At 43.5% G+C, this 25,272-nt stretch overlaps 1 protein-coding gene across 1 annotated transcript in view; it reads right to left on the reverse strand.

Annotated features, from left to right (window-relative positions):
• The window catches only part of LOC8053006, a 188,210-nt gene that overhangs the window by 68,079 nt on the left and 94,859 nt on the right, over positions 1-25,272 (reverse strand). Inside the window, exons 3-9 of the mRNA XM_029976792.4 lie at positions 21,500-21,936; positions 12,726-12,881; positions 7,660-7,806; positions 6,056-6,136; positions 2,445-2,526; positions 1,951-2,027; positions 578-715 (exon numbers count right to left, since the gene is read on the reverse strand). Coding sequence (XP_029832652.2) covers positions 578-715; positions 1,951-2,027; positions 2,445-2,526; positions 6,056-6,136; positions 7,660-7,806; positions 12,726-12,881; positions 21,500-21,936 — 1,118 coding nt within the window. The remainder of the gene's footprint in view (positions 1-577; positions 716-1,950; positions 2,028-2,444; positions 2,527-6,055; positions 6,137-7,659; positions 7,807-12,725; positions 12,882-21,499; positions 21,937-25,272) is intronic.

The raw sequence follows: 25,272 nt of genomic DNA on the forward strand, positions 1-25,272 counted from the left end.
GCCTGTTAGGAAGCGATCGGAGCTTTTGTGTAGTCATAATATACCTCACTAGTATGTAGTATATATATATATATATATATATATATATTAGCAAGGTTTCGGGATTTAGGAAGTTTAAAGCTACTTCGGCTAGGACGTTGTTTTGGCCCAAAAACCCTAACTGACCTAAGTAATATTGCGTGACGTGAAACCCAGCCTGCCGGGCACAAAATCGGAAGCGGAGAATGTACTTCATGAATTCTGGACCCACAATGCCAAAAGTGTTAATTCACGTAGCATACCTACATATTTTATTTAGAAAAAAAAAATTACCTATATTTTGCTTTTAGCAGTTTAGAATTAATGCCACATTATTTTAGAACGACGTAAATCTAGAAGACAAAAAGAAAAGCCGCATATAAAGATGAACGCTACCTTGCACAGTGCTTCTTACAAAACTCTCATATGTTTCTCGCGATCTAGATACAACAGGTTGGGCGACGCTGCTTTGAAAACTTCTCACAAACAATTAGCGCGAGGCTTCGAGCGCAATGCAACGGAATGGGCTAAATGTCAAAGTAACACTGTTGCCACTCACCACACCATTTTCCTCGCATGGAGTGAGCATAAGAATAACTTTGCACTGCTGTTCCCAGACCATTCGCCAAAAATCTTTCACAGTTTCCGGCAGGGGTGCCTGGCATGCAATGTAGTGACGAGATCGACCTTTGTAGCCCTGAAAAGACGAAAAAAAATTATAACTGAAATATTTCTGGTTGCACAAGAACAACGCAGAAGAAAACAGCCGTTGACTAATGGGTAAATAAAAGCTAGCGCAGTTAATATGAAACGTCAAGGAGCTTATGCATTTTTTATACATATATATCATTGGGATGAGAGATATCACATCACATATTTTGGGGCAATTATCGCTAAGCGCATTGTTTATTTAAATATCTGACACCTCTAACTATAAAAACAACCAGTACGGTTTAAGTTATATCAATTTAATGTGCAATCCTTAAAGGTGCCCTGAGGGGGTTTTTGAGATCACATTAATATGGCAACAACTCACTCTGCGGGCTCTAAGCATCGTAGAAATCCATAAGTCATCAGAATGCGCGACCGATTTTCCTAGTAAAAAGCAATCAAAAATCGAAGTTATTGACGGCGATTGGAGGGGCATTCTCCCGGTAGCCAGGACGGCGCGTGATCAATGAAAACGCGACATTTCGTTGAGGTTGCAAACTCTGTTATCACAAAATGTGTACGCTTTTGTAGGCGATAGAAGCAAGTGAGAGTAGTCGAACAATGTAAATATTTCGCCGAGAGGCAGTATACTACTGCAATAGCGGTCTCCAAAAAAAAAAAAAACTATCTTCTCTTCTTTTTCTTCGAATGAGTGATGTGTCCGGTTGTCAGCTCTCGAGTGCTCGATCATTCGCTCGTTCGGTTGAATCGTAGTCCGGGCTGTGGGAGCAACGAGCCGCGCGCATTTGAGATATCACTCCGCGGTTTCCCCGATTGGAGGCGCGAGAATCCTTCGATTGCTGTTGACTGACAGTGATCCTGGTTTTGGGACATGCACCTCCCATCGTCGGAGTGGTAATCGGTGTTTTCCGATCTTGGATTGCTTTTTTAATAGAAAACTCGTCCGCGGATCGTCATAATTTGGGGATTTCTAGGATGTTTAGAGCCAGCAGAGTGAGTTATCGCCATATTTAAGCGATCTCAAAAACCTTTCAGGGCACCTTTAACACAATTGGTTTTAAAATGCTCTCATTCATCTCTTTTTCTTCCTTCCTGAAAAAAAATTATTGTTTTTTTTAATTATTTTGCAATATCGCCACTGAAAATGGTTAACTGGAGGTTTTTAACGCCACTTTTATGCTGTCCAAGGCTTCGGTGCACAACACCTACGGAAGGGTAGGTGGTTGTTGAAAGCCAAAGAATAAATGAAGTGAAACGAACCCTGACATAGTTGGCGTTGATGTAGTCGGATGTCTCATCGCCGAGCTTCTTGGTCAGGTGAACCCTTGTTTCTGGGACTGAGCAAATATAAACGCAACTTGAAATGTCAGCTGACTCCGGCAAATAAGATAAAACACAGCCGCCCCGAAAAAGTATTAATTATACATTATAATACAATGATTTACTATACAGTTGCATAATACAGCACAATACAATACAGTACAGTGTAATCAAATGCGATGCACTCTAATACGATACAATAAAGTGTAAGTGTAAAGTGTACAATACTATACAGTGTAATACGATACGATGTAGTTTAATGCAGGCTAATGCAATACCGAGACAATACATATTTATTTATTTCGCCTATGAGTATTGCAAAAACTTTCACAAATTAATGAGGCTTGTGCATGGGACGTGGCTGCAGGTTACACTTCCCTTTACAAATAAATAAACTCTATATTCAAGGAAATCAACTGCTTTATAGAGCTTACTTGGAATGACGTTTGCGTAGCGATTTTTTCCTTCCGCGCCGTGAGGAACCTCGTCTACGCGAGGTATAGTCATCGGGATGCGCTGTAGTCAGTCATGCAAGAAGGAACATTCAGTACGCTCAGCATTTAGCACACATATCTGGAAATCCTAAGACATTTCGCCACTTCTAGTTAGGCTGATAAATTCGATCCTATTGATGCAGTCTTTTCTCGACATGTCAGTAACACTGGTAAGCCGTTAGTACTGACAATATTAACTTTCAGTCTGTGAACATAAACACTTGATAATTTCTTCTTCATACCAACAGGAGAAAGTTGTTCTTCATAAAGCTCCGCGATGCTAATACAGAGTTTCTTAAGGCACTCCATTTTATCACGGAATGTTCTAGGAAATCAGTAAAAGCTTCGCCAAGGCATTTACCCCGATATATTTTAAACGACAGGAAGCCGTCGTCAAGCTTCAAGCTTAGCTTTATTATACTATACTTCTAATCTATGATCCTGGTTTTTTCTAATGTACTTGAAGGGGTGGTGCAATGATATTTGTACTTTGCGTAAGTACCACTTAGAATGAATCCTTGAAGCTTCTAACCTATGAAACACGCGTTAGTTTTTCTCCTCCTGGAATACTTGCAAAAAAATTGAAATTGATAAATTAAAAAAAAAAAAAAACAACGAGCAGCGTTTTATTTTTTTCTTTCAATTTGCAGTTAGAACATGCGGCCATGTGACCTGGAGCCGATTATATAGGGGTGTTTACAAAGAGTACAAATCTCTCTCTATGCTCTCCGAGACGCGCATAACGTGACAACAAAAACGTCTCGTCTTTGCGCGGAGCAGCGCTGACGTAGGCATCCCGGCGAAGAGGGGAGCTTTTGCACGGACTGCACAAAGGCGTGGGATCTTTTTGCAATTGGCGGTACCAAATTTGTGAGTCTGGTAACTCAGCGAGGTGCCGGCGGTGGCACCAGGATCGCCTAAATTGTGACTTGCGCTGTACTGCGTATGTCTTCCGAGGCATCCGAAGGAGTCTTCGATATTCATCAATGCCGCCCCTCAAGCCGCTCCTCATACCGCTGGTTTTTGATTCTACGTCCTTCGTGTTGCATTCGCCCATTCAAGAAGCATCGTTCTTTTAGCAGAGCGCAGTGTGTCGTCTTGTACATCTGAGAGCGCTGCTGCCATAATCGCGTATTGCCGTTTAATGTACGCCTTCATTTTAGAGCACAGCTCTTAGGCGCCTGTTTCCGCGTTGAGCGGCGTCGGCGTTGCATTATGGGACGTCACAGTTTCCTCGCTAAGTTTAGCGGGGAAACTGAACTGGGTTTCAGGTCATGTCACGACAGTTTTACCACTAAGTTTAGCGGGGAAAGTGAATGCGCAGTGTTGCATCATGGGAAGTCAGAGACCTACACACCAATTCAGTCTCCCCGCTAAATTTAGCGGGAAATTGAATTGGTGCTTAGGTCACGTTACGTCGATTTTTCCTTATATTTGACTGAGAAACTGAATTTATTTATAGGTCACGTGACACAAAGTCATGTGACGTCATTTTCCCGCTAAATTTAGCGGGCAAAATAAATTGGTGTTCCGCTCACGTTGCGTCGATTCTCCAGCTAAATTTAGCGGGGAAACTGTGGGAGGAGGGGAGAGTATGGAGGAGGAGGAGGAGGGGAGGGTACGGAAAAGGAGGATGGGAGGGTACGGAGGAGGAGGGTACGAAGGAGGAAGAGGAGCAGGGTGCAGAAAGAGCATGTGAGGAGAGTGATCTGCATTTGTGTGCACACATATATATATATATATATATATATATATATACAACGCGGGCACGTCACACCATCGTACGTGGTCTCCGAGAAGGATATAAACTAATATGTGCAGATGAATGAACCATATTTAACCCAATGAATCAAAGAATTGAAGTTTTCAGGAACCCGCCGAAAGCCAAAAAACGGCGGAGTGGTTAGCACACCCGACCGGACATTGGGAGGCCCAGAGTTCAAATCCTGGCTCCGCCGTTTTTTGGCTTTCGGCGGGTTCCTGAAAACTTCAATTCTTTGATTTATTGGGTTAAGTATGGTTCATTCATCTGTACATATTCGTTTATATCCTCCTCGGAGACCACGTACGATGGTGTGAAGTGCCCGCGTTGTATGTTCAAAAACGTGGCTCTTGATTCTCGCAGATGATGATGATACCGTGTCTCTAAAGCTCATAAACAAAAAATACTACATGTACGCGGGACGGGACAAACAGTAGGAGGATTTCTGGAACACAAAGGAGCACGTACCACGTGACATTAAGCGTCGTACCGCGTTCCACGCGGCGGCGTGTGTTTCCAGAACACCTCCGACTGGATACATTTCGTTTCTTGTGCATTATTAAGACAGGTAGGAAACGCCAGAAAGCTAAGGTGGAGTTGTGTAGTGGTTAGCACACCCGACCGGACATTGGGAGGCCCAGAGTTCAAATCCTGGCTCCGCCGTTTTTTGGCTTTCGGCGGGTTCCTGAAAACTTAAATTCTTTGATTCATTGGGTTAAGTATGGTTCATTCATCTGGACATATTCGTTATATATATATTTCTTTTTGAAATTGTTTTGTACGGTATTTCGCAAACACAAGATACATCAAGAGCTGCGCTCTAATTTCGCATTACAGAGATTCGTGAACGTCTTCCATTTTTTATAATATCCACGCACTGGGGTTGGCGAATCACAGGACACGCGCTGTGTTCCAGCCAATGTTAGGGTTCGGCTATTGTCGTCATTGCAGCGATTGGACACGAGACACTACCTAAAAGCTTGTCCAGCTATCGATTATCGCGAACCCACATCGAGTGCTCACGTAATGCTGGAGTTGAATCCATGAGCCAGATTTAAATATCGTCACTGGGGTTCAATTCCTACACTGCGATCTTCAAACTGCGTCATCAAGGTTTTCAAAGGAGGCATTGGCAGTAAGCGCTCGCTTTTATTCTTAAAATTACACCGCAACAAAAGAGTTTCTTCGTCAATTGCGCTGCGTGTAAGTATACTTGTGTCTTTTTAGTGTCAGTAAGCTTCTGTAAAGTGAGAAACATTCCTTCACAATTTCGTTGCACGGACCCCTTTAAATAGCTTCATACTTTTAATAATATCTAATTGTCGCGAGAGACTTACAATCCTGAATAAATCGTAAGTAGAATGGTCGAATGTATGTTCATATATTTCAAATCGTGTATTGTTGCGTGTTATCGCAATGAACTCTTTACCAAGCACTGGCGCTAGCGCAACGTTTCGCAGATCTCACAGAATCAACGGATCGCACCACGAGACCTGGAAGTTTCGTACTTCATATCAGCTATAACTGACAATTAAACGAAGCTATATTTGATTCTATCTTATTAGGTCCCTGCCTTTAGCCGTATAAATTCAACACATTATACCTCCCATTAACCCCACCGCTCATGAAAAAGTTCGTTAGATCATACCTCCCCACTTCTTTCGCTTAAAACATGCGACTTATAACCACATCTTGGAAGAAAGAAAAACACTTTCCCCAATGAATTTTTGTTATACCTCATATTTTCAAGAACAAGTAGTACTTCGCTAGCGCAAATGTCCGAGCTCACCTTGAATTCTTCTTCAAGAGCTTCTTTGTTGGAGATGATTAAAGGAAGGTTGTTGAATGGCACCGGACTACTCAGGTCCTCCTGAAACACGTGATAAGAAACAGATTAACCGAAAGGTAGTATTGTGTGTAAAAATTAACGAATGAGTGATAGACGAACCAGTGAACGCTCTACATTTTGAGACACGTACTGCTAAAATCGCCAATATTAGTTGTGATATCATTGTAAGATTACGAATCTATTTAATCGCAGATATGTTTCTCGTTAATATATAATTTCCCTTGACATTCACCAGCAGGGCAATGTTGCAAGCGTATTTGCACCCCAAGTACAGCTAAGCCGACACGTTAGATTTGATTTCAAAGCTGATTTCAGAGGTTGCACGCATGTCAGCGTAAAGCGCAGTCATTGTCTAATATCGTCAGCTCCCTATGTTAAAACATGGGTTAAAGATCTTATCGGAATCGTCTCGCTGTTAGAGGTCGTGAAATGTACACCTCTTTACGGATGTGAGGTATTGGTTTGTCCGGCGAGACTCGGCGACCGTTGCCATGTACAGCCGCTGAGTGGAGGAGAAACAAGGAGCAGCGCGAGGTTGTTGTTCGTTCCGGCGGTTGAATGAGCGGCCATGATTTACGGGTGTCCTAGATCAAGTGCTTAAAGGCCGACGACCAGTTCACGCTTTCCACTTGTCCCCTGCTTCCTCCTCTCCCTCCTATCACCCTGTCCACCGTTGCCTGTTTCCTCCTCCCCCATGGTGAGGAGGATCTTCTGCCTTGCAGAATCACGCAACTGATCGTCAGCCTTTAAGAGACGTTGGAAGTTGACACAGATATGCGGCAGGGTAACCTTCCTGTGGGAAAACTTTCAAGTTATGGGTTTGAGCTGCCGATGAAAAGGAACCCTTAATATGGAGCTGTCCAGTTAGATCACGTTCAAGCTGATCATCCTACTTTTCTTTTTTTTCTTTACACGAGGTTGACTTGGAAGCATCGGAACTGAACTAGTTGATTTACATCTAATTTTGGTAGTGATTTGTTTGTAACAACCATTCTCCTCCGCACTGTTTTGGACGATAGTTCTAATGTTTTATTTAGAGTGCATGATGATTTCTTCACAAATGGTCCGTGAAACCTGAAAACTGGGGCCGAAATGGCGCAGAGAAAATCGGCGTTTTGAAAGCATTAAAGAAGCCCAGTGTCTGATCAAGACTTCAGTTTTATAAAGCCACTGACAGAACGAGGTCGTCAGGGAGGAGTTTTAATTGTCCCGTGTTGAGCACGAAGTTTCTACCTCTGACGACACTTGGGTGTCTCGTGGCCCGTGCTGGAGATCGCGCGTCCGATAGATATGTCATGCCGTTGTCACCCTGTCAGCGACTCCAGAGTTAGTTCTTAATTTGAGCTTTTGTTACGTTGTGCGTGCGTGGTTTTGGTAAATTTTCACGTCTGATGTTTCTTGTGGGTGCAACTCGCAGCATACCTCGCAGAAAAAGCGCAAGCTCTCGCCGTCAATATATATACATATGAAATACCGCCTGAACTTAGCTTGAGCTACACCGAAGCAATGGAATAAAAGAGCAAGAAAACAGTTCCGCTACGTACGTGGCCGTCAAAGGCATCGTTGAGGAAAGAACGCAAGGAATTTCGTATCGTCTTTTTTCGGAAACTGGACTTAAAGGAAGCCATGCTCAGTCCGTCCACTGTATTCGTCGTGCTGTGTTTGTTCAGCAACCGCTGCCGCATCACCACCTGCGTGTTGAACGGAGAGCAATAGCATACCAGCCGCAAATCAGCATTTACGTCTTGAGAGCTATAGTACATCAATTTTTCATATGTATTATTGTTTGTATCTCTTTGTATTTTTATCATTTCGTTTGTAATATAAACAACAAGTAACATACGCGTTTGCTTCGTTTGTAGCTTGGCGGAACGTATGGTGTTGATACTCTGTAGATACTCTGTAGTGGAATGGCATTGCGCGAATCGAATAATTATGTTATAGAATTAGGATTCTATAACGTAATTACATTGGCCACGTTTTCCCGAAACCCGTGTCATGCACGGCCTTTAGTTATCGTACTCATCTGGAAAGTATTCTTGATTAATTTAGGCAATGTTTCGATTTAAACACCCTAATAAGGTTAGGCTGCGATCGCTTTTTGTTAACTGATATCTATTAAATGAGAAATGAGAATTCTACGTAACGGTGTGATAAAACCACTTACCAAATTAGTAAAAAAAAGTTAAACTTGGAGTTTGATTAAAACTATCCCGACGAAACTGGAATAGCCGGGCATACGACAATTTGAAGGTATAGTACGTGTTTCATAATATAAAAAAATAGAATAAGATATGATAGAGAATAATTTCTTAATTACGTTGGCGAACCAACTCTGTAATCGAGAAACACATTGAAAAGAATATGCAACGAAAAGAGAATTTACTAGGTTATAGCACTCAAGATAATTATTACCACAGACAGAAATTCTGCAGGCCACCAGAGAGGCACTTAACCAATGCAAGTGATGCCAATTATCTAAGTAGAAAACGCAAAGGGAAGGTATCGCACAAAAGGTTCACATTTCTTCGCTTCCGATTTAGCTTTTTTCTCTCGCTTACAAAACAATCTGCTTAAAATAATAAGTTTTTCTTAAAGCCGAGACGCGCAAAATCCAGAGTTTAAGTGAAGCCTTCAGCAACAAGCGAGACTGTGATTATTAAGAGCTGCAATTAAACGGCGCGCCCAGAACAAACGCACGTTTATCATAAGTACCTCATACTGCATATTCTAATTGTAATCGGGTTTGTCTGTAGGAATGCCGCGAACCTCCTAAAGGTCGAGTTCAAAAGGGTCGAAAATTTTGAACCTCCCTAAGGCTCGAAATCAAAAAGTTCGCAACATTAGAACCCCGTTAAGGTTTGACTTTGAAAATTCGAAAGTGTCATGGTTTCTAAAAGTTCGATTTCGAATATTTCTAATTATTTCACAAATGCTCCAAGAAATGTGAAGATCTCAGTCTTTTTTTAGGATTAAACTTTGAAAAAATCGAAGACTTCAAATTTTTTTGAGGTACAGGTTCGAAAAGGTAGAAAATTTCGATTTTAAGATTAAAGTCGGAATTTCCTGAACATAGGTTGAATTCCGCATTTTCGAATCAAGTTTTTATGTATTCGTCTAAAAAATTGCCATATGTGCCACAACTTACTGAAAACGGTCCACATTTTTTCTTATAACGTAAATACTCCTCAGTGCTATACTGGCGGTATTACTCTATACTACTCGTTATTTGTTCCAACTTATAAAAAAAGAGTTGAACTGGTTGAACGTTTCATCGAAAAGGCCTAAGGCAGTCAGGTGAACATACGTCTTATGGCTTTGCAAACTAGTAACAATCCGATCAAACGTCGCCTGAATGCCATGCTGGCATAAAACAACTCAATAAACAGGGCCACACAGGCAGATAAAGACATCCCGGCTTCCCGAAAATTTAAGTTGCTCTGAGCGTTTATTTTTGGTTGGATGAGTGCGTGAAATGATAAAAATCTGGACACTGTCACTGCATCCGACACTAGTCAAGGTTAAGTAGAACGCAACCAGACTGAATGTAACCCCCGAATGATCCCTTTGGAATGGCCGATGTCAAAGCAAAGTGATCATTCGGCGCTTTAAAAGTGAAGCATTTGTGGCACGATTTGCTAAGTAAATCTCCAGTGTAATTTCCACTCAACTTCATGCATTGATATATTGTGTTATTTATATTGCCTCGACCCTATGGGGTTGAACTTCATTCGAACTTCGTACTTTTGTTCAAAAGTTCGAAGTTCGATGAACTTATTAGCTTAGCAGACTCGAAAGTTCAAAAATCATTGAATGTTTGAACGTATAAGTTATAAATCTAAAAGTTGCCAAATTTCACAGTGCGAAAAATGAGAAAGTTAAGAAACAATTTTTTTTTTCAGCGGTAAAAAGCGAAAGTTCGAATATAGTAGAATTTTTTATGTATTAAGTCCGAGATTTCGAAACGTTTTCGAACCTCTTGAACCCGTTGCTTTGATCTTCGAGCCTCATGTTCGAAAACAGTTCTAGGCATCGCTATTTGTCTGCATGGTGGTTAGACAGCGGCTTGTTAGTCATTATCAATGGTCGTCTGCTGTCTCCGCAGTGGACGAGCAATTTTGCCAGTACAGTACCAATATTGATGCATAGCCTGAATGAAGTATTAACAAGTAACTAAAGTAGAGGACAATTGGAAGAGAAATACCTCGCAATCTAGCCAGAGGTATCCGTGGCACGTACGCTGCTCACTGCTGCACACAGTGTACACTGCTTTGTTTAAACTTAACGGACTTGCATTGCAGCGGACGATGTTCCTGTGGAGCTTTGACGTCACGTGATGCCAAAAAATGCCGTGACACTGACGTTTCGTGGCACTACGACGTAACGTGACACACAATTCCCGCTAAATTCAGCGGACATATTCACACGGTGTTAGGCGACGTCATGTTGCACGGCGTCACGTAACACCCTGAATCTCTGCTACATTTAACGAAGAGATTTTTCTCCACTAAATTTGGTGGGTCACGACGTGCATAGAAGAAACACGCACGTCCGGGACCCGGTGCGAAACCTCACCAATATTGATCAGATGAAACTAAGATATATATACATACATTGGCATGCTTTACAAACGTTTAGTATGCACGCGATGGTACCGTCGGCTTGCAGGCGTGCAGCCCCGGGGTTGTTCGTGAAGTGAATGCGGGTGATTGCAAGCCTGCTAAAGGCACATTCCCGTGCTCGATGCACACGTATGACACTTTTCGGTGTCGTTTGTTTTTGTTTGTCGCTCTAGTGGGACTTGGGCAGAACGGCTACCGGCGAAAAACATAAAGAAAAGACAAGTCACGTTTTGGTTGGTGCCTTCAACGCAAATAAAAGCAGTAAAGACGTAGTGACGAGGAGCAGACACAAGCAGCTCTTTCAACTACTAACGGCAGTTTAATGTCGCCCGATAGACGCTGACAAGATTCGGCCCCAAGGGTGAAGGGGATCATGCCTTGTCGGCGCACCTTTTCGGTGACATTAAAGTGTCGTTACTAGTTGAAAGAGCTGTAAGGACTTGTCCTTCCTTCCTAAGTGCCTGTCGTATCTCGAGACATTTTTCGCCCTCGTTCTTAGTTGTACAGATCAATCACCTCATTATTAGGCTGCGTTTGTACCCTTGCTTTTGATAACAACGCACAAAACAGCCCAGTGATTCTTGTTGACAAACGTCCCACTTTTGCATCCTGGTTTGATGGGCCCCGGGGGGGGGGGGGGGGGGGGGGGGGGAGGCAGGTAGGTAGTTAAAAAATATGGCACTATTTAGGTCACAAACAAAGTGATCAGGTGATTTCTGTGTTACTATTGTTTTATTGTAATGTTCTACAAAAAAAAAACACGAAATATTTAAGAGGAGATTGTCAAATAAAAGGCTTTTTCCCTTCCGGAAAGCCGCGTTCCGCCGTGTTGATGAACAGCTAATGCCACTCCCCACATTAGTACGGTGACTGGAGTGCGTCTCCGCCGGGTGTTTGGCGTCCTATGCTGCACATAGATCAAAAGTGCTCCCGAAGGGGCAGCAAATGACGTCACAGAAGCCGGAGTGTCATACTCTTGCATGTCGCAATCCTAGCGTTTGGGACTAGAAGTACCGGCAAGAAGACACGAGCGAACGCGAGTGTCGCTGTCCTCGAGGCGTTCCAACTCCTGGCTTCAGAAGCTTCTGTGGACTGTCAAGCTGGAGAGCGATATGCAGCAGAACAGGCGTCTGCCACATACACCACCAATGCCATGACACCACCAGGATCGCAGCCGGCGGCACCATGACGCTTTTATGACATTATCTGGCGGAAATCGAGGGACCACTTTTTGAGACGCAGTAAACACACCACTCGGAGACAGTTCCAGGAACCATATACCATTAGTTTGCGTTAAGACGCTTACTTATTGGCGTCGTTATTGGTTTTGGTGAAATGGACGAGCATGACGAGTGGCTTCGTCGACTATGCGGAGAGCAAGTCGTCTGCTTCTTGCTCAGGAGTTGGGGTGGTGTCAGAACGGCGATCTGATTGGCTTTGGTCGAAAGGATAGTGGGTAAACTTCAATGCTAGACGCCTTGAGCTGTACAGACTATTTTTTTTTTTCAATCAGCCAATGAGAGCCCGGCGTTCTGACAAGAACCAGACGAACTCGCGCTCCGCATAGAACTTGGTAAGTATACGATCCTGGGTGTATTAGGGGTGTCAAAAGCAAGGCCTACTCGTTTTTGTTTTTCATTCGGAGCCGTCCCCGGGGCATTTTATGCGGCCATTTTAGCCGCCGACGGATCGACTTGTCAATCGGAGGCTCCTCCAAAGTCAATCGAAAGCTCGTTCGAGACTGCAGCATTAAAACGACAAGAACGTCGAGGAAAGAATCACGAAACAATTAGATGTGGGAATATGCAATTACCCACGCCCCGCGTTTCTTAAGTTATCACTGAGTAAAGCTGAGGCTCGTCGCAGCGTTCAGTGTGAGCCGCGCAGGAAGATAAAACGAAGTGAGGCGAGCGGATGATGGACCGCGAATTCGGGATTTCGCTGTCACGCGATGTGCGTGGTTGTATGCGTGCCCTGGCGGCGCTTACAAGCAGAATACAGATGAGGAAGAGGCTGGCGCCGGCGATGGCCGAGATGGTGATGGAGGCGATGACGCTGCTCGAGGCCGGGCCGTACACGCGGGCGTCCTCGGGCATCAGTGACGGCGTACCGTGCTGCCCGCTGTAGAAGCACACGTTCATCATCTGCGAGGAAACGACCCCCGTTCATATCAGGCCGACGCGACTTCACTCGTAGACTTTCTTTTGCAGCGAAGCTATTATGTGCTAGGATCTGGAAAAAAAATGACCGCATCTCCGCGTGGTGAATGATGTTGATCGGGGCGGAGCTCTGGTGGTGCTGATGATACTGGTTTTATTGTTCCTAGGTAGTGCTGATGGTGCTGATTTCTTTTTTATTGCTCATAGGTAGTTCTGAGTTCCGGGTTGCGTTTCGACTTCATTATTACTGCTTTAGGGTCGGTGAAATGCAGAGCCAGGGGTTCTTCTAGCGGATCAACTTGGATCCGCTAGTAGCCGTGGAAACGCGTCTCCACCGCTTAACTCAACGGCCCATGTCAGAAAGAGAGTGCGTGGTATAGAACGTGGTTATATACGCAGTTGAGCATTTGACCGGAGTGCCCTCTCGTCTATAAACGTTGAGCTAATGCATGAAAAGTTTAACGCGAGTATATACGCATTTGACCGCAGCGCCCTCTCCTGTATAAACGTTGAGCGGCTACATGCCACGTTTCATCCATGACATCCCCAGCTCTTGAGTTACTATCACTTCTCAGAGCCCCCTACTCGTCCCGCAGTCGTGGCCGAGTGGTTAAGGCGATGCATTAGAAATCCATTGGGGTCTCCCCGCACAGGTTCGAGTCCTGTCGACTGCGCAAACATCTTTTCTTTTTATGTGAGCACGGACGCCGGACGGACGGACAGACGGACAAGGCTAGATCCTAAGGAGCTTCGCCCCTAAAAAATGCGTCCATGAATGCTAACAAAGACACTCCCGTTTAAACGACGCTCCTTCGTTCCTATATGTCGTGGCAAGTATAAATATAAAGGGGGCAACCAGCGTGAGTCAGCCTTCCTTGGCATTATTAGATATACTTCGTATCAGCTTCGGTCCGAGTGTGGCCGACGTTATGAGCTGAAGGGCCAATCAAACACCGGGAAAAGCGCAGCGTCATGGCGTGCTCTCGGCGCTTGATAAGACTACCCGACGGAGGAGCACGCACAGAGACGGCGAATATCGGCTGGTCCTATCAACTGCAGAGAGCACGGCATGATGTTGTGCCTCTTTCGCTGTTTGATTGGCCCTTCGGCTCATAACATCGGCCGCGCTCGGACCGAAGCTGAAACGATATAGTGAGGTCCTGATTCTTGTTATAAAGTCTTCGCTCCCCGAAGGCGGATTCGTGGTGTGGCTAAAGCCAAGACGAGCACAGTTAAAAAATGGTGGTTGCGGCAGGAGTTGTGAGCGTGACGTTGGCGGCATCCTCTCGACTGCGATCTTCAACGCAGGGCGACATTGCACTCCTACAAGAGGTGCACGTCACAAGCCTTTTAAAAGACCCAGCAAGGTGTGCAACGCTCGCCGGCCACTTGCTGCCTGCAACGCGTGAACGTTTCTTGGCGAAGGTAGTGCGGTGTGCGAAGGTGGGCACACGAGACCTTCTTGCCGAGGCAGCGCAAGCGGACGCGCTCCCGTCGCATTCACATATTTAAACGAATCTAAAATCTTACTCTGAAGAAATAAACTTGTTTTTTTTTCTCTAAAGTTAGAGCATTTCGCGTGTAAAATAAAAAAGTGTTACTGTATGTTTACTGCGTTGCAATCGGGAGATGCTTGGGCTTTTCCGTCGCGGCGGAGAAACGCTATTCTAATACACTCCTGCACAGCTTGCGGTAACGCAAGCGCTAATTTTAGCACTAGCGTGAGCTAATCTAAAACTCCCTAATGATGACTTTAGTCACTAAAAATGAAATAAAGACAAACAACAAAGTCGTGTGCGTGTCTTCATTGCAATCACATGTAAATCGTGTAGATGTCGTAAAGTTGTCACAAAGTTAACAGTTTCGCTGCTCCTCTACCTTCGCGTGAAGTGGATGGCTTGTACAAGGTTTTTAGTGTCTCATTTGGCTCGTTGCTCTCCTATCCTTGTTTGAACGGCTATGAAACATGACGACAAAGTTTATACATTGCTCAAAGCAAGGAGGGGGGGGGGGGGGGGTTAGAAATGTTTTGTCGTTCCAATATACCTGACATCTTTTTGCTTTTTAAATAAAGATGCTATTATAAATTCCTCTCTTGCACATATTTGCCGGGACGGCCCCCGTAGCTTTTACGTCGACGCGTGCGCGTACGCCGAGGAACGGGGTTGGAACCCCCACTCGACGTGTTTCTTTTCTTTCATAATTCTTTAACCTTCTCTACGCTGTTTGGAAACGCATCTACGTCATGGTGCGCTTAGTGTCTGATATCGCCCATACATAAAAATATGATCACGAAGTGGCCCCAAACAACGTCACAAAAAACCTGGGTGTGATGCTGTCGGATGTCGCGATCCTGGTGGTTAATCGTAGAAATACTGGCGAAAAGCAGGAACAAACGTGAGTGTCGCTGTCGTCGCGGCGTCCCAACTCCTGGCTGCCGTAACTTCCGTGAACTGTAAAACCGGCGAGCGACCTGCAGCAAAGCAGACGTCTGCCAAAGACACCACCGCTGCTGGAACACCGCCAGGATCGGCGACCGGCGAGAGCATGGGGCATCTATGACGTCATCGGGTGGAAATCGAGGAGGCACTTTTCGGGACGCGGTAAACGCACCAGACGGAGACGCCCTCCAGGAAGCGTGCACCTTCTGAAAGTTCCAGCTTATTATAGGCTGTCATCGAGTGTTCGGATTGGGAACTTTCCTGAACTGACTGCGTGTATGATTGCAGCGGTAACACGACTGCTTCGGGACAGTGTCCCTTCCGTCTCTGACCTAAGATGCCTTTACGTTTCTCTTCAAGTTTGTAGGCATAAGATGACCTCATGAAGTATTTATTCCCAATTTTACGCTCATCTTATATTTTTATTTGTGACAATATTGTTTACATTTAAAGCAGATTTGTAAAGAAAGGTCACAAAAAACACGATAGGTTGGGGAGAACTGTCTCGCGTTTGAAACACACGTAAATCGACTGTAAGAATAAACCGTTATGCACTAACAAATAACTTTTTGTTCACATCCCTGGTTTTGATTGCGTGGTTTAATCAGCAGCACAGTCGCGACGCATTTGAAACACGAAAGAATAATTTAGAGGTAATGTTAACTGTTATTTGTTATCACTGCTAACGAAATTTTTATGCAAAGGACAAGAGTAGGAAGGAAAAAGCGTAATGGCTAATATTATCAAGGAAACGTGCTTCAGCTGATCGCTTTAATTGAAAAAATGCGATAAATAAAAATAGAAATAAAATAATAATATAATATATTGTAAACAAAACAGGCAACAAGATTAATTTCCCGGCACAGATGCTAACTCCGTCGGCAAGGGAGCCTGCACGCACGGAAGTATGAAAAGGCCGGAGTAACTAAAATATATATTTATATACAAAAATATGAAAGGATATGAAGCGCTGTAACGAATGTTACCTATGAGAAGGTAATTGCACGCACAGACAAACACACCTTAGGAGGTACTTACGTTCAGGCGAACACTCAAGCTTTCGATATATTTGACAGTATTTCAGCGATTTGTACGTTTCATTCTAACCTTGATTTTCCGAAGATTTCAAATCCCGCAGTCGCTAGCTTATAACTTACCTTTCATTTTAAACAAGTATCTAAAATATTACCTATGATGTATTTACTAGTAAAAAGAAGTGCGAGAATTTATTTTTGTAAACAATAGATGATCATACAGTAGTCTATTTGTATATGGTAAAGTTTTGGTGTTCAAGCCTTTATTGTAATTTTTGCTCATAACAAGTCACCTGGGAAACTTTTATTTATGTAATTCATAATTCCATCAACTGGTGATAATTTTTATATAGTGTTTGACATGTGTTATATAGAATTATATGCATTCATAGGGTGTTTACGTGTGCTCATATTGTTACGCGTCATATTTGTTGTATTTTTCACAGAACGTTGACATCTGTATGAACCCCCAGGCACTCTTAAGCTGTCAACGACAACTTCTTCGTCCGGGGACCCCCAGCACTGTGTTGAACAATAAAATTTAATTGAATCAAATATTAATATCATCTTCAGCTCCGACAACCATGCATGCGCCTCTCAAATAAACAGGACGATAATAATAGGGGGTTACAATAAACGACAAGCTAGTTCATTCTTGAAACTAATCTGGTGTTGCGAAAGGTCAACAATTGGGTTCTCGTGTCTTCGTCCTAATATATAAGTCTGCCTATGTGATCCTTTTAGTTTACAACGTTATATTTGGAGGATGTAAAACAAACTAATTAAACGGATTTCGAATTAAGCATTTTCTATACAAAATACACTTCAGTAATATTGTAAAAGGATATTGCCTAATACAATATACGTAGCAAGCTTTCTGCCTGCTTACAAGTTATTTATAATTATGCTGACCAGCAATTTATGTTGATATATATATAGTATCAATTACACGCACGAATATAACAAGATTAACTACCTCACGTACCCCATCCCTTGGTTTAGTTTCGTTTTATAAAAAAAATTATTACACAAATATATTGTAAAAAATGAGACGCCGAAAATATATATTTAGTCCGATTGAGCATTTTGGAATACACCTTGTAATAGCTTCAGCAGCGTGCCTTCATCCGCGCTTAAAGGAACGCAAAGAAACCTCCCGATATCCAAACATATTAAAGAGTGCCGCCGGGGTCCCGTTTTTAAACGATTTCTCACGACGCTCTCAGGAGATTAAACATGTGAGGGCTATCGCAGTCTGGAGAATGCACTTCCTTCTTCGTTTTTGCGGCTGTTAGACCGCCTGCTTTGAGGCTTAATGGCTACGTCTAGAAAGATTTCAAGTTGAGGGCGTCTGATAAGGCAGCTCCGGGGCTGCGGTAAAGTCGCGTGCGCGCCAGTAGGTTTTTGTAAAATTACAGGTCTGTCACTGCCGCTCGATTGTCTGGGTGACCGTGGGTTCGTAAACGAAGATACATCGCGAACCTTTCTCAGAACTGATCAATAGACGGAGCCTTGACAAGCGAATAGTTTTCAGACTACGCGTCCAGCGCCGAGGGAAGTTCAAATAATAATTCAAAAGTAAATTTCTTGAAACGGGAGTAGATATATGGCCTAAACGATATCTAAGGAGAAGGAGGATTCGATAAATTCTCGGCAATCTAGAAAGCTTCCCTCAGGACGCCACAGGCTCCAAGCTTAAAACTTTTGAGTGAAATGAAGAGGTTCAGAGACTCTTTCAATTTCTTGCAGAAGTTGGTACATTGATAGATGCGTATATGTTGCGCACTAGGAAAGTAGTCTGAGATACTAATACTAACTTCATGTATGTGCGCCTTTTTGTGAGGCCGGAATTGTCTAGCGGAGTAAACTATGCTACTTTGTTTACATACCGTAACTAAAGAGTTTCTCGTAACTTTCAAAGGACCCCATGCGTTTGAAGAGCTAACTACTCTAGTTTTATACCATTTGAGCCTAATTGACGAAACTGGATTAGTTTGCGAGTTGGAGTGAAGACGTTTGGAGAGCACGGATTCAATCATTCTTTGTTACAATGTTATTCTAAGTCGGCAGTATAAAATCTGAGTGGTATTTACGGGAAAACTTGTTTTACTTCGTATGTAGTGGATATTAAGTTGCTCTTTTTTTTTGTCCCGGAATTTTTTTTTTTTTTCAGAGATACATACGTTTTGCTTTGACAACTTTAGATGCCTATATCGGCTAAGCTGGGTTGGGTTGCCTTATTGTTTTTCCTTACGGGTGGCGCGAAACTTTGCAATACGCGGAATGATAGCGAAGATAATGTAAAAAAAAGCTTTAGTCGAGATCAGTTTTTTCCTAAGTTTGGAAGTAAAATAAAACAAAAAGCATTGTTCGACAAAAATGCTTAACGCTTAAAAAAACAAAAACTTGGAGACAACAACTTTTATACTGACAACTATTATTTGAGGGACCCGAATATAGTCGTTTTTCTTCAAATTTCGCATAACCACAGCTTTTTTTTTTTGAGTAGCCGTCCGATTCTTTTTTATTTGGTTTAAACAAAAGGATAGCATGATATAACACAATTTGTAGAAATAAAAAAGAAATATAGCATCTGAATTTTTCTTCTGAACGCGTGGGAATAATAAAAAAATAGAAGTCTAAAAGACGAGAAAGTTTTTCTGAAATAAATAACCGCAGTAGAGTATTGCCATAAATTACTGCAAAAACAGATCAATGATAGCTTCCCTCGTCTGAAGGTTTTACACCTGAAAGATTTACACTAAGGAGCAGATTGCGCTCAAGGAGGTGATGAAACACCTTAAGCCAAAACATAGTATAAATTCGACTATAGATACATATATACAGAATGTTTCGCCAAATCTGTACAAATTCGATCTTCCGAAAACTACTTATCGCACCAAAATATTCTTTTGTCGTTTTGGTCTTAGGCCAGGGGCCTATTTAGGAAAATTATTAAAATTTGGGATAATGCCGTTGTTAATTAGTTTCGCGTATTTTCTTAAATATTGAGTTTAAGGGCATGGTTTCAATTGAAAACTTGTTGAGCATCATCGAAAACACTAAATAAAACAATGGAGTTCGATAGAAGGCACGTGCTGCATTTTACAACTTTCTAAAAAATCGCACAACTTCGACGGGTTTATAAGTCTCGGATTGCAATCGGAGCGCCTCTCGGCACCCATGGCACTTCACTCCGTGGAGAAATAGTGCAACTAACCTCTGCTGCGCTGTCCTAGCGCAACGCAGCAGGGGCTGGTTGCGCTTATTCTTTACGGGGTGCGGTGCCTTCGGGGCCGAGGAGCGCTTCAATTGCAAACAGAAACTTAAAAAGCTGTCGTAGTTGTGCGGTTTTTCAGAAAGCCGTAAAATACCGCATGTGCCTTCTATCGTTCTGCCATTTGTTGATTTAGTGTTTTTGATGATGCTCAGCAAGATCGCAATTGAAAATGTGCCCTTAGACTCAATATTTAAAAGCTTAATTACGCGAAAACAATTAACAACCTAACTATTCCATACTTTAATAATTTTCCTAAATAGGTCTCTGGTCTAGGACCAAAACGGCAGAAGCCTTTTTTTTTTTTGGTGCGATGCGTAGTTTTCGAAATATCGAATTTGTCCACCTTTCGTAAAACACCCTGTATACATACATATACAGAAAAAGGTTCTGCAGTAAAACCACAGCCGCCCGGATGAGCACCTATTTTTATTCCTTTGCGTGTTTGTGCACAGCATGCGAGTCTGCGATAACTAACTCTCAAACACGGCTCACTGCGTAAAATCCCTGTTTGTTATTCTTTCTAACCACCAAGATTTTTTATCCAAACGTTTTGACTAAGGTGATGACTACAGCGTCTGTATTTCCCAGTGCTTAAAAGTCTCCCTCAGGTGGCAGGGAATCGCTTTGTCTTGGTTATGTTGGCCTGGGGTGAGGGGGGGGGGGGGGATGTTTCTTGACAAGCAGCTTGCCTTGAAACTAAACTAATAACGTGCACATGCCTCCAAACGCTGACACAGCGTTTGGCTGACATAGCCGAACGCTGCGTCAGAAACACACCAAAATGATTCATGTTGTAACCTTGGGTTTAGTTCTCAGCTTCGCCACTAGGGGCGCGACAGTTGGATCCACTCCCCAAAGGGGTCTGAGACCCCCGTTGAAATCCTTAGGGAATCGGAGATCGCCCGAGACACCCCCGACTTTAAGCACTGCTTAGTATTTGTAAGCACAACTGTTGTTTCTTAAACTTGATACGTCCTTGAGCGTTCTTATCGGGGGGTACAAATATGCTTCAAAAACTAGGTACCTTACTAAAAGTGAAATTTCAATACCTATGAAGTTGGCCCAATATAGATTGAAATAAAGTTTCTTTCTTGAAGTAATGTGTTGTCTCATTTTGAGTCGGAGGGTTTCAACCTCGCCTATACGCCACTCGCTGTTGAGCTAAACGACCGACAGACATACCCCTTGGCCATTCAACCGTCGTTTCTGCGCCACGTGATCACACTCTCTGCACATAATCACGCGGAAGAAACGGGCTGTTTCAACATAAGGCAAAAATGTGATTTGTCCGACGAGCACGTAGCTTCTATCACCTTGTGAGCTTAGCGTCAAAGAGTGTAAGTGAGTATATATCTAACTGTAGTCCGCGGACTATGCACGTTTAAAATTTGCAATTTTGCGGAGTATACAATGATTTGAGATTTCAAGGCAGTTCTTTATGACGAGATGTGGCGGATTTTTTTAATATGATAGATTACGCTAATCATTTCCGCTTGATGCTAGATTCTTCATGCAGCGGGCACCTTTCAATGTGTTCCGTGTAGGAGAATAGTTTTACATGAATATTACGCACAAGGTGCCAACTATGCACAGGGTACGCATCATGCATCGGGTGCAGACTCTGTACTAGTCCGTACGGGATGCGTTTTCGTAAAACAACGCAATCATGCCCGTGTTTCTCGGACACTTGAAAGGCCTTTCGAATGAACTACTTTAAGAATCGGCGAACCAGCACGCGCCGATCGGCACGCCCAAAGTCAATATCGCAAGCTGATGAACTATCTGTTTGAAGGAGTTCGTTCTGAAGGCCTTAGATGTGGCCGTAAAATATCGGAGGTAGAACATTACCTGCAGGTCGATCCGACCCTGGTCGTTGTGATGCAGGATGACAGCTGCCAGGGCGGTCAACTTCTGCGAATACCTGTCCTGCTCGTCCATCAGGTGCATCCGGACCACGGCCGTGTTGTTCCCAGCTATGGCGCCGTGGCGGGAGCTACCGCGGCCGCAGTGGTCCTCGATGATCACCTGCCGCGGCCGCACGTTAGCCCTCAGCTCCGAGGAGAGCACGCTGGCGACGCCGTGCCGGAAGGCCTCCATCTGTGCGCAGAACTGGGCCCAGGTGTGACTCAGCGTGATGGTGATGCACAGGGCCACGTTGGACTCGCCGAGCACCGGCTGCCCGGCCTCGCCGTCGGGAAGGCTGGTGCTCAGACCTTCCACGGGCGCTACGGAGCTGGAGTCAGCGTCGCTACTGCAGCCCGTGTCGAAGCGCAAGCAGCCACCTCCTAAAATTACAACAGGTGCGAGTTAGCTTCTCTCAAGGGTAGGGAAGCTAACTCGGGTGACGTCTTTCGCCATACACCCCTGGCACCATCTCGCTCGACTCTGCGGGGAGAGACGGGTTAGTGGAAGCGACTGATTCAATTTTCGGTGCCATTCGTAGTTTGATCATAGTTCGCCATATTAGTCACGTGACAACCGAGAACATGTTTATGGGCACAGAGTTGGCTGCAAGTGACGCCACATCCTCGAATTCGAAATGGCGACGTACGTGGATTCAGGGATTTCGTCGAGCGCATGTGAGAATATGGGAGCTCGAATGTTGCGCTCGAGGAACATCGGAAGCAAACTATATTCTTTCAAAATGGTTCACAAGTCAAGGCTTCAGAAAGCAAGCTTGATACACAACTTGCTTAATCTTAATTCAAACATATTAAAAAAAAACAGAATTGGATGAGTTAGACGAGTGCCGTCTACACCATGCATTTATCAGGCTCGGCGGACATCATATGAGTGAATATTTTTTTAAGTAAGTTGGCTAATTAACTTATAATTTTTAATTAGCTTTATAATTATTGTTTTTTTTGTCATTTTGGAATTTCAGTGTTGACGGTAATTACTTTTAGATGTAAAGCAAATTTAGACAATTTGCGAAAAGGGTTTCAACATATTAATCAACTAACTTTTGCGTTTTTTTCGCCCGATTTTAAAATTGCGCGCAAATAGATCGCATCAACTCCTCCTTACATTGACACGTGGAAGAGTGACGAAGTCGTTTAGTTCTTAGCGTCACTTGTGTGGTCGGCGCACGCACCAAGGACACGCTCTCGATATAGTGACGACATGGTTGAAACAAGAATATCACTCTTCCATTGTCATTCTTGGCAGGGCTTGCAGCGCTCTTATTGAACGCAATCGTTAATGACCATGAAATTAATGCAAAAGTGCAAGCCCGCTGGACAAAAATGACGATAATAATCCCTGGAAAAGAGGAACAAGGGGGTAAAGGAATAACACAAATCTTTAAGCACAGCTAGGTGACTGCAGCGCGACCTAAAACATTCGCCTGGTCCTGGTATCGAACCAGGGACCTCTTCATGTCGAAAGCACTCTCTCTATCAACTATGCTACCAGTGGAGCAGGCTACCAACTGAGACGTCAGTAGAGCAACCGGGTTTTATCAGCCGCAACGAGTCTAACACCAACAAGGGTGAACGGCCTGCATGTTTAGAGGTTATGATGATAATGTAACTTATGCGAAGGAGGGAGCGAGCTGGACAAGAAGGACGATTATAATCCCGGAAGAAGGGGAACCCGGAAGAAGGGGAACCCGGAAGAAGGGGGCAAAGGACAAACAGGAATATCCAAACACAGGCCTTCTCCAGGGATTATAATCGTCGTTCTCGTCCAGCTCGCGTGCATCTTTGCATTATTTGCATAATCATCATAATTAAAATAATTTTACGATGCCCCCTTTTATGTAATGCCCCATGGGGGCCTTTAGAAGTACTTAAATAATAATAATAAGAAACTAAAAAATGTAGGCTGTTTACCCTTGGTGGTGGCAGTTGATAAAATCCGTTTGCTCTACTGACGTCTAGCTCCTGGTTTGCTTAGTTGGTGAAGCGCTCCACTGGGAATGGAGAGGCCCCTGGCGCCAGGACCTGGCGAATATTTGCGGTCGCGCACCAGCCGCCTAGGTGTGTTCGGATATTTATGTTTGTTCTTTGTCCCCGTCATTCCCCTTCTTCAGGGATCATTATCTTCGTTCTTGTTCAGCTCGCTAGCACCTTTGCATTAATTTCATTATCATCATAAATATTTATGTGATTTTTACGATGCCCCCTTTTATGTAATGCCCATAGAGACCTTCGGAAGTACTTAAATAAAAAAATATTAACCTTAAAAATGCGAACCGTTAAAACTGGTGGCAGTGTATAAAACCCGTTTGCTCTGAACTGACGTCTAACTCCTGGTTAGCTCAGTTGGTCGAACGCTCCACTGGAAATGGAGAGGTCCCTTGTACGATGCCAGGACCAGGCGGATTTTGTTCGGTCGCGCACCAGTCGCCTAGCTGTGTTTGGAGATTTGTGTTTTTCCTTGTCCCCCGTGTTCTCTTGCTGCAAGGAGTATTATCGGCAATTTCTAAATTGGGCGAAAAAACGCGAACAAATGAATAGATGAATATGTCTAAAACCACCACTTTTTCGCAAATGTTTTAAAATTGGTCTGGCCTCTAAAAGTAATGGACCTTTTCCAAATACCGACGGCACCAGGCGGTGGCTGCACGAACTAAAAATCAAGGAAGTGACCTACCTGCGCTACCAATCGATAACGGGAGCTACGCTACCAGTTGCTTCGCTCTCTGAGCTGCGTCGCGTGCCCAACGCGACTTTAAAGAGGGAAATCCGTAGCGTCCCCCCAAACGTCGTGTTTTTGTTTTCGTCCACTTTCTTTTTTTGTGTAACACAATCATATATATGCTGCAATTACGTGTTCTACTCGTCGATCTATAGCCTCATTCCAAATTTCCTCGATTTTTCGTGCCGACTTCCACCGCTTGGCGTCGGGCGCTCGCGCGTGCGCAGAACGCTTCTCGGAAAAGGTCTATTGTCTTCAATCCGCCGAGCCTGATAAATGCATGGTGAAGGCAGAACTCTTGTAGCTCTTACCCAATATAAAAATAAAGACAAGTTAGAATTAAAATAAGACACCATATACAATCAACACAAGCGTGTGAAGACATGTTCCACTATTGAAATAGCGTAAATAAAGCCGAAGTTTTACCAGCAGTACTGATATTTTATTTATCGAATTATTCAATAATTCGAATCAGAAACATCCTAAAGTCAGATCGATCTATTCGGACAATCATTATTTGATTTGAATTTCAAACTTGAATATTCGCACACCCCTAGCATTTAAGCCTAAAATAATCTTTTTTTTTTTTTTTCCTATGCACTGCGAAGGAACCTGCAAAAACCGTCTGATTGATGCTGCTATATACTCACAGGTGGCGCCTACCCCACACGCCCTGATCTGATGGATCTGGTTCCGGATATTCATCCCAAAAAGAATCTCTTACGTTTTTGTGTTTTATGTAGTGCCATCTATGAATAGCAGAGTCAACCAAGCAGGTTTCACCGCTTTTTAGCTCTTTTCTTCTAAAATTTACGCTCCTAAATTTTAATATGATAAATGTACCCTTTAAAAGTACCCATTTGAAAAGTTTAATTGCATGAAGTTATTTGGATTATTTATACCAAAAATGTTTTGTTTAAGCGCGACTAGGGCTCAAAACACTGTAGATGCTGGACTAAATGTTTAATGACGAGTTCGAA

This window comes from Ixodes scapularis, unplaced genomic scaffold (genome assembly GCF_016920785.2).
Source record: "Ixodes scapularis isolate PalLabHiFi unplaced genomic scaffold, ASM1692078v2 PGA_scaffold1__304_contigs__length_218370807, whole genome shotgun sequence".
Classification (NCBI taxonomy): Eukaryota; Metazoa; Arthropoda; class Arachnida; order Ixodida; family Ixodidae; genus Ixodes; species Ixodes scapularis.